Source organism: Triturus cristatus, chromosome 4_2, assembly GCF_964204655.1.
Source record: "Triturus cristatus chromosome 4_2, aTriCri1.1, whole genome shotgun sequence".
NCBI lineage: Eukaryota > Metazoa > Chordata > Amphibia > Caudata > Salamandridae > Triturus > Triturus cristatus.
The window spans coordinates 900,621,161-900,634,305 of record NC_140586.1 but is presented as its reverse complement, the minus strand read 5'-3'; the positions used below and the strand labels follow the sequence as shown (position 1 = coordinate 900,634,305).

General features: G+C 55.5%; 2 protein-coding genes across 7 annotated transcripts in view; one reads left to right on the top strand and one right to left on the bottom strand.

Annotated features, from left to right (window-relative positions):
• The window catches only part of PTPRF (protein tyrosine phosphatase receptor type F), a 746,312-nt gene that overhangs the window by 283,286 nt on the left and 449,881 nt on the right, over window positions 1–13,145 (top strand). The window lies entirely within an intron of this gene.
• On the bottom strand, window positions 7,883–12,340 carry LOC146835381 (uncharacterized). The gene is made up of 2 exons (XM_085599984.1): window positions 12,055–12,340; window positions 7,883–8,549 (listed from the first exon to the last, which is right to left on the bottom strand). The coding sequence occupies exons 1-2, from the start codon at window positions 12,338–12,340 to the stop codon at window positions 7,933–7,935; spliced, it is 903 nt and encodes a 300-aa protein (XP_085456110.1). The 3' UTR covers window positions 7,883–7,932.

The following is a 13,145-nucleotide window of genomic DNA, read 5'->3' as shown; positions in this document are numbered from 1 at the left end:
ATTTTTCTGCGGCCGGCAGAGTTTGATGTCCCCGGCTCCTATCGCGAACATGGCGGCGCCTTGAACCGCTGCCGCGTCAGCCGTGACAAAAGAGTTTAATTAAAAGACCCAGCCGATTGGGCTATAATTGGATTTGTGTGCGCACACGCGGCGCATGCGCAGAACTCCTTCAGGAATGGTGTGCTGTCAGAAGAGGCGTTTCTTGGCCTGACTTTCTCGGTGGATCCCGGGTCACAGGGCCCCGTCACCTCGTTTAAATGTGGCGTTGTCCATTAATTTTTTTACAGCATCGTCTTTTGTAAATGGCGTCCACTGACAATGGCCTCAAGCTTTGACGTCACCCTTGCAAGGGTCCCTCACTCATCCCTTGCATTGCTCCATTAAGTCCTGTTCCTGCTCTTGGTTCACTTTTGTGCTCTGCCTCTCTCATGCCTCGCTGTCTTGTCTCATCCTTGCTCTGCTCTCTTCGCCCACTTGCCTCGCGCCTGTGCCTCGCCCATTTGCCTCGCGCCTGTGCCTCGCCCATTTGCCTCGCGCCTGTGCCTGGCCCACTTGCCTCGCGCCTGTGCCTCTCCCACTTGCCTCGCGCCGGTGCCTCTCCCACTTGCCTCGCGCCGGTGCCTCGCCCACTTGCCTCGCGCCGGTGCCTCGCCCACTTGCCTCGCGCCGGTGCCTCGCCCACTTGCCTCGCGCCGGTGCCTCGCCCACTTGCCTCGCGCCCGTGCCTCGCCCACTTGCCTCGCGCCCGTGCCTCGCCCACTTGCCTCGCGCCCGTGCCTCGCCCACTTGCCTCGCGCCCGTGCCTCGCCCACTTGCCTTGCGCCTGTGCCTCGCCCACTTGCCTTGCGCCTGTGCCTCGCCCACTTGCCTTGCGCCTGTGCCTCGCCCACTTGCCTTGCGCCTGTGCCTCGCCCACTTGCCTTGCGCCTGTGCCTCGCCCACTTGCCTTGCGCCCGTGCCTCGCCCACTTGCCTTGCGCCCGTGCCTCGCCCACTTGCCTTGCGCCCGTGCCTCGCCCACTTGCCTCATGATTTTCCCACTTGCCTCGTGCCTCGCGCCTGTGCCTCGCCCACTTGCCTCGCGCCTGTGCCTCGCCCACTTGCCTCATGATTTTCCCACTTGCCTCGTGCCTCGCGCCTGTGCCTCGCCCACTTGCCTCATGATTTTCCCACTTGCCTCGTGCCTCGCGCCTGTGCCTCGCCCACTTGCCTCGCGCCTGTGCCTCGCCCACTTGCCTCGCGCCTGTGCCTCGCCCACTTGCCTCGCGCCCGTGCCTCGCCCACTTGCCTCGTGCCCGTGCCTCGCCCACTTGCCTCGTGCCCGTGCCTCGCCCACTTGCCTCGTGCCCGTGCCTCGCCCACTTGCCTCGTGCCCGTGCCTCGCCCACTTGCCTCGTGCCCGTGCCTCGCCCACTTGCCTCGCGCCCGTGCCTCGCCCACTTGCCTCGCGCCCGTGCCTCGCCCACGTGCCTCGCCCACTTGCCTCGCCCACTTGCCTCGCCCACTTGCCTCGCGCCCGTGCCTCGCCCACTTGCCTCGCGCCCGTGCCTCGCCCACTTGCCTCGCGCCCGTGCCTCGCCCACTTGCCTCGCGCCCGTGCCTCGCCCTGCCCTTGTGCCCTCTTGCCTCATGCCTCGCCCACTTGCCTCGCGCCCGTGCCTCGCCCACTTGCCTCGTGCCCGTGCCTCGCCCTGCCCTTGTGCCCTCTTGCCTCACGCCCATGCCTCCACCCATGCCCCACTTCATAACTTGCTTTCTTGGCCCATGCCTCACTAGTTTGCTTCATCTTTGCCTTGCTCTCTTGCCTCACCTGAATACCTTGGCCTCTTTCCTCCCCATGCCTCGCCCTGCCTCATGCCTAACACCCATGCCTTGTGCTCTTGCCTCCCCCATGCCTCGTGAATACCTCACCCTCTTGCCCTGCCCTGGTGCCCCTGCCTTCCCCTCTTGCCTTGTGCCCATGCTTTAATCCCTTCCCTTGCTCTCTTGCCTCACACCGGTGGTTTCCTTTCTTGCATTGCGCCCTTCTGTTTATTTTATTTGTAAAGTGCTGGCTTGTACCAGGTCATCTCTTCTGAGCGCTAGAGTTTTCATAGTCACGTGGGCAGCTCCAGAGGTGCCAGCTGCTGGATTGGGAAAGAGAGCTGCAGAGGATCTTAACAGAACTTTCAGGACAAGCTGATGAGTAAAAGTATCTTAAACGGGGCCCTGCCCTCCAGTTAGAGGCAGGAGCGGTGACTAGAAGAGTAGTGTCAATTATTTAATTTCCAAGAAATAAATCCTTCTAGAAATATTGCACATTACCTATTTCATCAATCAATCAGTGTTTTTGTAGAGCGCGCCTACTCGCCTGTAAGGGTCTCAAGGTGCTTAGTGGGGGGGAGGGGGCTGCAGGTCCGTCGAGGCGCTGTGGTTCAGTCGAAGAGCCAGGTCTTAAGGTCCTTCTTGAATTGAGGCAGTGACGGTGATTGCCCGGGGTGGAGAGGCAGGGTGTACCATACCTTTGCTACGAGCTAGAAGGATCTTCACCCGGCCGCGGGCTTGCAGATACGTGGGACAGTAGCCAGGGCCAGTTGAGAGGAGGTTTCTGGTGGGTGCTGGGAATGACAGGTGGCGCTTGAAGTACACCGGCCCTGCGTTGTGTTGTAGTTTGCACATGTACAATTTCAACTATCATCAGAGGAGCAGGGGAGACCTTGTTGTTTTCAGGACTTCAGGGGGCCGCTGATGTCTTGGGTATGTACGGGCAGGTGCTCGCCTTCTGTCCTGATCAAGTGCGTTGGTCGCTTAACTATATATTGGTTGATCTGAGGGCCTGGCCCGGTGTGTAGGGCGCATGTTTGTTTATATCTATTTTGAGCCTGTTCCTCCTGAGGTTTGAAGACCATACATAGGAGTTTGAATTTGATCTCCTGTGCCCCGGGAGCCAGTGCAGATTCTTTAGGGCTGGTGTGATGTGCTCACATGTCTTTAGACTGAGGCAGAGTCTGGCTATTTTATTTTGCATCCTCTAAAGTTTTTGTGGTCCTTTTATGTGCTCGTACGTAGACTGTTGCAGTAGTCGAGGTGAAATAGGTTCAGTTCGATCCAGTGTCTACGTTGGTGGACGACGACCCTTATCACCATCAGGCGTTGGCTGGTACTTTTTGCAACTTTTGTCATCTGGTGTTTGAAGGAAATGTCTTAATCGAACAAGAACCATAGGGTTGCGGTCCCTCCTGGATGTTGGGTTGAATGTTTGAAAGTTTCTTCTTGCAGAAGATCATCTGGTTGGATGGATTGTTGGGGAGCTGTTTCAGGATTCAGCGTCCGATATTACCCAATAGATTTTAAAAAGTTCTAGTTTGTTCAGCTCCTTTCTGGTGCGCTCTGCAGAGCATGTGGGTTTGTTCTGGACCTTGAGGAGCGAGCCTTGATCGGTTCCATCTGATGAGTGGTGGTGGCCTCTCTATGAACGCTTCTATGAACAGGGAAAACTTTTTTCGTAGATTACACAGGAATACTTTTGGTATTCACTCAGTAGTGGTCCTTTGACATCTGCAATCCATTTCTACTTTGAACATAACCAATTATTGGACTGACCAGGAGTGTGACGTAACCAATGGATCTTCAGTGGTCGGTCCATGTGAAAAGACGAGGGTGAGGGTGTGTCCTGCTTTGTGGGTGGGACCTGAGACCGGTTGAGTGAACCCCAGGAGTCTAGATTGTCCACCAGTTCGATGGTTATCGCTTGGGCCCTCTTCCCATACATTCAAATCTAGTGCCAGGATTTTTGGGGATGTGTTTTGGATGTATCTATAGTCTTACTACATAGCAATTCCTGGTTGAGGGATTCAGGTGAGCACTCGAGGCACCGGCAAACAAGTGCTGTTAACTCCTTTTTAATAAAAAAATCTATAGTTATGGAAGCTGAGTGAACTCCCCCCACGCTTCTACCTCCCCCTGTGATTTTTTTGATGTACCAAATTGAGAGACACTAGTCCCCCTTTTTCTTTCTTTTTTCAGTTGAGGATTGCCTCCGAGATGTGCTGAATTGCATTGATAAACGTCCTGCGCTCGCAGTGAGACAGCGGGGTTCAAATCATCCTTGCAGTCCCTTGTAACGATAATAACGATGTCCGGTCAGTGCAGAAGATGATCCTGGCTTGACCACATTAAAGCGGTCTGTGTTAGCTGCTTACGAATAGTAGATGTGTAGAGTTGCTTCAAGGGATCACCTGTATGTTGTGCATTCGGTGCCACTTTAAAATCTACCACCAATGTTTGGATATAGTCCGGGGAAGCTTGAATGGTCGAGCCTTAAGACTGCATTAGTCTTTAATGAAAGTGACCGGACCGCCTGAGAGACGACCCTCCCCCGGTCATCCTGAGGAGCTTCCAACCTCCTTGGGGAAGAGGTGTGGTGCCAGGGCGACTGACTCCGGAATCTGGGGATCACGGTTCGATCCCCAGTGACATTGGCAGGTTAGCCCAGCACCATGTGACTCTGAGCAATAGCTTGCTTAATCTTCCCGACGGCCCCCAGCGCCTAGAGGCCCTTACGGGTGATTGTTCGCGCTTTACAAATGTGGACTATTAACCTGCCCGTAACTTGTTAAAGTCTTTACAACGGTCACAGGACCTTTCTATAACCTCTTCTTCACTGGTTGTAGTGGAAAGTTCTAAATACCTGGTATTCAGTGACAAGCCTTCTCTACCCAGTGCCTTTACAACGCATCACGACCACAAGAGGTTAGTATCATGGTCTGGAATACCAGCAGAGATGCAAGCTTGTGACATCCCGCTCATTGTGCGTTGAGGTTGCTTATCTTTTTACAAAATGTTGTTGGAAAATTATTTGGTGTTTGATATAAGCATTGGTTCTCAACATTGGTGTAAACCCTTGTGTTCCCAGCACCCTCTACCTCTGGATTTGGGTCTAGTTCGGCTGGACTAAAAGTAAGGCTAATGGTCCTGCGGCTCGTTCTTCGTGGTCTGGGTTAGGGTCTGGTTGAGCTTCAGTGACTGCCTTTTGACCGCTGAAAGAGGAACAGCATTGAAGCTATCCGGGTAGTAGCTAAGCGGGGACTGAAATCTTATAATAGCCTGGCCACATTTTAAGCCATTGGGAATCCCTAGTGGCTGGATCAAATCTATCTTACTCTTTGCTGGGTCCGTGACTATCGAGCATGCCAGTCGATTTTCTGGTGCATGGCTCTGGCTGCCGCGATTATTGATGCAGATGCGGGCTCTTCTAGACTTTTGGTGGCCAGATCTCCCCCAGCGCAGAATCCACTGATAACCATGGCTAGGTCCGCCGGAGGCATGGCCGTTCCTGCCAGGAGTTCGACCAGCTCGTTAGTTCATCAATCCTGTGTGACCTTTTATCTTCATTAACCTTTAGCAGAATTTCTTATGACTTATCTTGAGCATTCAGTTGTGTAGCAATGTTCTAGAGAGTGGTCATTTGCATCGCTGGTTTTAATTGATACTGAAAGGTGTGCGCTGTCCCCGTAAATTGCGATGTCAGTCAGGAGCACAGAAGTCCTTGTTCTTGCACTGTATTCTAATTCTGCGTTTAGTTTTGTGTCTCTCAAACGTTGCAATGTCGTGAACATAGCTTGCCAGCCTCAGCAACTTTATTAGGGACTGAGCTAGTTACAGTGGTGTGTTTGTAGGAATAGGGACGCCACGGAGAAGAAATCCACTACTAAGTAACATAGATATCTATATATAGGTGACGGTGCTCGCAGGGTGGGGAGAACCACTGACCTCCTCAAAATTAAATCTTTGTGACCTAGGTCAACAAATTGTTTTCACAATTCATATGCAAATCCCCAGCACTCGTCGATTTCTTTATTTAGTTCCAGATTTACAATTGCCTAGAACTATCACTGGCCAACCCGAGAAGCAATGGGAGGAGTGGCTAACTCGTTGTTTGAAATGTGGACAGAGTCCTGTGTGGTCGCTACTCCACCTTACGACATGGAGTGTCAATACACAGGGTCTGGGAGCAAACTTGTCCCCGGCAAAGTTAAGAGATGTTTTGATTTAGCCACACTAACATTCCCTCCGCCCCCCGTTCATAGAGTGTGCATTAACTTTTAAATAACAAAATCTGTCATTGGTGTCCTGTGTGCCGCTAGCAAGGCGGGACAGGGCATTGGGCGTTTCCCCGGGAGGCTAGAAGGGTGGAGGTCGCTTTTGTTACTGGGGGAAGCTTTTGTAGCAGTGCAGCAGTTTAAAAGCGCTGCATAGTCCCTTGTATATCCAACAGTTTTCAGGCAACAATAAAAGTGCAAAGATAACTCTGTTGAATATTGTACCTGCTGGAGAGAGAGCAGAGTTTTGTCTAGTGGCAGTTTTGACTCCTCTAATGTAGCACAGAGGGTTAATATGCCTGCTGCAAAAAGCCTGCACCATGCCGATCACAGAACCATATTTTATGTGCATAGCTCAGTGGATTACTGCTTTTGTCACAGAGATGCTTTTTGCTACTGTGGAGCTCATAAATTAAAATCATAATCTAGGTTAGAAAGTTACGGGTTTTTAGGTCTCGCCTGACCCAGCGCATGCGCTGGTCTGGCGAGACTTATTGAGAGGGCTCCAAAAAGTGCTGCCAGTCTAGAGCTACAGTGCACGGGCGTGCGCGCGCCGGGCTTTACCGCGATTACTTTCACTTTCGCGGCCGCACAGCCGCTTTGATGTTTGATCGCGATCACTTTCACGGCCGCTTTGACTAGCCAATAGGTCTCGCTTTTGGGACCTTGTAAGTATTTAGTTATGTAACTGTTGCAAGGCTAAACACTTATAAGGTCCCAAAGGTGAGACCTATTGGCTATGCCAATGCTTGTTTCTTTTGTCCCAGTCTTCGTTATCTTAATTTTTCTAAAAAGGGTTTATTTGGGTCGATATACATTTTTATTAAAAAAAAATCCACCCTAACCGCTGTTACGTTCTGAATCCTGAGTTTGTGCTTCCCCAGGCCAAGCACTGTTACATGCCTACCAGCATGGATGACATGTGAATCCTACACTTGTGCTCCCATTTGTGTTGCGTAACATTTTCTGTTAGTCGATTTACACACTTATGAAATACTTGCATCGGTATGAGTACATGATGTAAAGTGCTTTGACACCCTACACTTGGATGAGAGGCGCTATAATACAAAAGAAATACATGTGAGAGACGGGCTATGGAAAAATTGGAGGTACTGTTGGAGGGAGATGGTGAGAAGAGCCCCAATAAAGAGTTTGGCATCCTGATCAATAGCAGGGTCATAATTTAGTATGCTTTAAAAACGAATACTGTTGAATAGATAATGAAAAATGCGTTGTAGAATGCACCATTTCATTCGAGAGTAGACGCGCCACCTCCCCCCTCCCCTCCCACTCCCCCCCCCTCTGTAGCGGTCAGGCTTGCTCATTCGCTATGACAAAGTTTGCCAGGGCTGCTTTTGGGTTCCTAGTCCGGCCCTGGCCGCTTGCTTTTGCTCTCTTGACTTTAGGGAAAGTGTACCCCGAAGTGCAGTAAGCGATTTAATTCGAAGCTTAACTCACTATGGAAGTCGCGCAATAAACAGACCACACCGTGTCTTTAGCGTAAAAGGCCATTTATTAGGACCAGGCTGCACAACATTAAACAATAACCAAACATTATATGAATAAACTTTCCCCCAACACTCTACCATCCTTCACTCCTTTCACCCACTCCACACTCCCCTTTTGTACCACTCCATGCCCCTTCCGTTCCTCACCATTCCACAAACCTCCTTGCATCCTCCCGGCTCTCCTCGGCCATTCCACTCACGCCTCCAATACCCCCACCTCGTTCACTCTTCCCCCCCGAGGGATGGGTGTGCCCGCTAATGACTCCCCCCACCCCTCCAAAGTACCGCCAACCAGGTAGCCCCCTGTAGGGCGGGTACCTGCCCCACCCCCTAGGCCAGGGCCCCTCACACATCCCTGCGACACCAAATTGCCTCATTCCAGAGCTTGCTGACCACATCCCTCATCTCCATCATATAGTAGGCGTTCCCCAGTCTAGACAGATGCACCCCGTCATCCCTAAATAGCAGTGGTTCCTCCAGTCGCAGTCCTGGGTGACTGATCACCTTGACGTCCTTCTCCCCACAAAAAACGCGCATTGCTCTGTTCAATTTTCGACGCGCTTTCTCAATTGCCCCATGCTTAACAGCTCCCCTCCAGATCCTCCTCGGAACAAACTCTGTCCATGCAATGCAAGCCCCCGCCAGTCTGTGCTTAAGTACTTCCAAGTCTCTCTGCATCAGCTGTAAGAGCGCCAAACCCGACAGCCGAACCAAGTCATTTTCCCCCAGGTGTATAATCAACAGATCCGGGCAACCCTTCTGTGGGACCATCTTCGCGAGCCAGGGCAGTAGTGCCCCCCATCGCATTCCCCCTTTACCCCACCAGTGCACTTCGTGAAGTTGTCCTCTGAGTCCCAGGTTACGGCCGTACACCTGTTGCTCCGCATATTTCGACGCCCAGTGCACAAAAGAATGCCCCACGATCCATGTGACCGTCTTGGCCCCAGGGCCTCCCACGCAACCTAAGAAAGAAACAGAGGTTAGAGACGCACCAAGAATGCCACACCCCGCACCATCCAACCCCCCACACCCCGCCCCGTCACTTTCGCACGTAACGCTCACAACACCTTGACCTCCACCTCCCAATCTGTCGGATCCTATCCCAGGACCACCCCAGCCGAGCAGCCGCTGTCGCCGCCCCAATCCGGAAGGAGTGAGTTCCAAAACCCGCCGGCTCCAAACCCACACGCACCAACGCCATGCGCAACACCGCCAACAACTGGCCAGCCGTCACTCGTGCCCCAGACTTGTGACAAAATATTTCCCCTACCCCAAGCTGCCGCACCCTCACAAAAGCCTGCCACTCAGCCACCGGGCACACACCCCCTCCCTGATTCTCATTCAGCCAAACCCACTTACCCCGGCCCAACTGATCTGTCTTCGACCGACCGAGCCAAATCCCCAGGCGCCCCGCATCCAATCTGACGTCCTCATACCTCCGCCCCTCCCCAGCCCGCGTGCCCAGCAACTCAGACACCCGGAATGCCCCAAAAAACATCCAGACCATGCACAAGCGAAAAACCCGAACCTCAAACTCATCATAGCAACAGAGCGGCAACGCCGCAACCAACCGAACCAACACCTCAAACGTTATGGCCTCCCGCGGCACAGAGCCCCCAACCCGCTCCCTACCCCAACCCCGCAACACCCTACTAACAATCACACCTTTCGTAGGGTCAAAACCAAAAAACAGACAGCAATAAAAGGACACCCCTGCCAGTTTTCCTGAAATGGTTGCCGCCGACAACCCCTTATCCATGCAGTGCAGCACAAACTGTAATACTCCCCGCTCCACCCCCACCTGTCCCCCAGCCTCAGAAACCCCGCTCCAACCCATAAAGGCGACAAACTCTGCCCACGCCCGTCTGTAGGTCCGCCTGGTGGTAACAGCAACAGAATTTTCAACTAGGTCAACCACCCTCACTCCCCTAGGGCCCAAATGCCATCCGGCAGCCCCGTCTTGCACAGATCCGCTCCAGGTGCCAGTCGCCGGAATCGCTGCCACTGCGAACGAGACAAAGCATCCGCAATGTCATTATTCGCCCCTGGCACATGCTTGGCTCGAAAAGTCACATTCAGCCGCAAACACTTCAGCATGAAACTCCTCAACAAGCGCAACACCCTCAGGTCCCTTGCCCTCTGCCGGTTGACCAACTCGACCACCGTCATGTTGTCCACATGGAACAACACCGCCCTGTTTTGAAACTCCGAACCCCACACTTCCAGTGCCACCAACAAAGGAAAAAATTCCAAAAAGGCAATGCTCCTCCCCTGCTTCCTCCAGTGTTCCGGCCAGGTCTCTGCACACCACCTCCCGTCCCAGAAAATGCCAAAGCCATCCGCCCCAGCTGCATCCGAGTAAATTTGGATTTGCCAAACCGTGTTTTCCTCCACAAAGTCCAATGAGACCCCATTGAACTCCATCAAGAACAGCAACCACGTCCGCAGATCCGCCCTCACTCCCATGGAGATCCTGACCCTGTGGTGTGGAAGCACTGCCCCCGACATGGCCATGCCGAGCCGTCGGCAGAACGTCCGCCCTGCCCTGACTACCCGGCACGCAAAGTTCAAGAACCCCAGCAACCTCTGGACCGCCCGCAGCGCAATCCGTTTCCCACCAATCGCCCACTGGAGGCACTCCTGAATTTCCTCTACCTTCGCGGCCGGGAGCCTCGCTGTCCATTGGATGGAATCCAGCTCAATGCCCAAGAATGTCAGAACGCAAGCCGGCCCACTCGTCTTTTCGGGCGCCAACGGAACCCCAAATCCCTCCGCCAACTCCTGGAACCCCGACAGAGCCCTGCCACAGTCCCCCGAACCTGCCTTCCCCAGAAAGAGGAAATCATCCAGATAGCGCGTGACATCCCGGTGCCCAGTCCGCTGCGTGAAGGCCCACTGCAGGAAGGTGCTAAACATCTCGAACAATGCGCAAGAAATCGCACACCCCATGGGCAAGACTTTGTCCACGAAGATGGCCCCCCCGAACTGCATCCCGAGGAGCGCAAAATCCGCCGGGTGTATAGGTAGCAAGCGGAAAGCCGACTTCACGTCACATTTTGCCAATTCCGCCCCCGGCCCACACACCCGCACAAGGCGGATCGCATCGTCCACCGACGCATACAGCACCCGGGAATCCTCCTCCGCGATGAAGTCGTTCACTGACTGCCCCTCCGGCCACGATAGGTGATGAATCATCCGAAACTCACCCTCCTCCTTTTTGGGCACCACCCCCAGTGGAGAAACGATCAAATCCTCCATCGGCCAATCATAAAAGGGGCCCGCAATCCTGCCTTTCTCCACCTCCTTCAAGAGTTTAGCCGCCACCACCCCCGGCAATTCCTTCGCTGACTTGAGGTTGTCGGCCCATCTCCGAGATCTGGGACCTTGATACCCGACCCGAAAACCATCCGTAAAGCCCCACCGAATCTTTAAGGCGGCCTCCCTGTCCGGGTAAAGGGAGAGCCACGGGGCCATCGCCTCCACCCTAACCGGTGTAGGGGCCCTTCTGTCCAGTCTGCCCCTTCCCCTTGGCATTTCGCCATTGTTCGGAAGGAGTGGTGAGTGTAAGGCATTGCGTAAGGGGGTGCTTCCCCCCGCACTTAGAGCACTCGTGCTTGAACTTGCACGGGTACCTGGAACAATACCCCCGATTGTAACTCCAACAGGCCCCGGTATTGTAAGTGCCGGGCTTGCTAGACTGTCCAGCCCCACCTGTGGGTGCTGTGGTCCCCCCCGCCCCAGTATGGGCGGGACGCGACTGAAAAGACCGATACGAGACCGGCAAACCACTCGCCGTGTGAGTTGATGCGGATGAATGCGTAGACGCCATCCATTGCATCCACAATTCCTGGTCCACCTCACCCCAATGCTTCTCGGGGTTCGCACTGACCCGCGCCCTGAACTCCTCATCATAACTCAACCACGCGAAACCCCCAAACTGCATCTGAGCCTTCCTGATGACATCCATGTATTTCAGCAATGCGATTGCCCTATCGGGATGCTTCTCGCAATAGATACTCGCGTAAATGAGAAAGGCCGAGGTCCAATTCTCCATATTTACCGGCACCCTCGGCCGCCTAGTCAGCTCCCACTCCTCTTCCTTGGAGCCCTCTTTGGCCTGCACTTCCCTATGCAGCAATTTAAAAACGTCCACGTACTCATGCTTCCAGATCTTTCCCTTTATTTTGTCGGACAAGTGCGACCCCAACGGCATAGCCAGGCCCATGTAGGGCAGTTTTTTCGGGAGCTTACTCCCCGACGCCTCCTCCTTACCCCCATCCTTCTCTGTCTGCACCCCCGCCGACGCCACCGCCTTGCCCCCAACCGCTTTGTCCTTAGTCGGGAGCCCACCCTTGGGAGCCTCCACCACCTCCCTCACAGAACCGTCCCCCACCCCAACCGACCTACAAGCCTTCTTCCTTCCCCCATTGCGACCCCCGTCCCACACCGACCACCAAACCCGCTCACCTGTCAAAGTCGGCTGTCGCTCGCTGAGCCGTCCTCCGGAGGGGGTCGCCCGCCGCTTCTCTCCCGTCTCCTTGTCCGCCGATCTCCGGGGGACCTGTAACACACCAACCTCTCTGTTGTCCATGCCTGCGCCCGTCTCGTCACAGTCATCCCGCACCTCCCCGTCCTCCAGCTCATCACTTTCCGCCTCATAATCCAACTCCACATCTGCCTCCACACCTCCAGGCACCCACAACACCTCTCTCGCCGCTCTCTTCACGCCCTTGCCATTCAGTTCACCAGACATGCGTGACCCCTTCCCACCCGCTGCCACTGCCCGCTCCCGCGCTGGAGGGACGGCCGCCGCGGACCGCCCTACTGCTTCTTGACGGCGGTAAGGGGCCGTCTTGCGCCCCACCGTACTCCCCTTAACTCTGCCGACAGCCGCCGGCTTGGATCCCCCCCCGCCCCCCAGGTCGCTCAAACCTGGGCGGGCCCCGGCACCATCGGGCCTCAAAGCCGTCCTGGCCGTCCCTGCCTGCGTCCGCGGACCCCTGACAGCCCCCCCCACCCGCCCCCTCGCCCTCTCCGCCCTCCCCCGCTCCTCTTGCTCCGCCCACCGCTCCTCCTCCGACGTGGGCGACGGGGGCCCCTCCGCCTCGGCCTCCCACACCGCACCCACCCACCCCTCCTGCTCAGCCCGCCGCGCATCCTCCACTTGCGCCCGGAGGCGCTGTTCCCGCAGCCTGTCCTCCCAAGTCCACGCGCACCAACCCGGAAGCCGTGGGGGGGGGCGGGTACCCAAAGACCCCCCCTCCAAAATCCCCGCGGCAGACTGTCCGAGCCCCGCCGACGGCACGCCCCCTCCGGGCGGAACCGCGAGAACCCCCCCTCCCGGCCGCCCCGCGCCGCCAACCGACACACCAGGGGTCGACGCCCGGGACCCCCCCCGAGACAAATCAAGGGGGCCCTCAGACTCCAAAGCCCCCCCCACTCCCTCCACACCAGCCAGCACGTCCCCCGCCCCGGCCGCAGGCCCCAGCCCCCCAGCCCCCACCCCTGCCACAACCTCCTCCACCTCGCCCCCCCCAGCCGCCACGAGCCCCAACCCA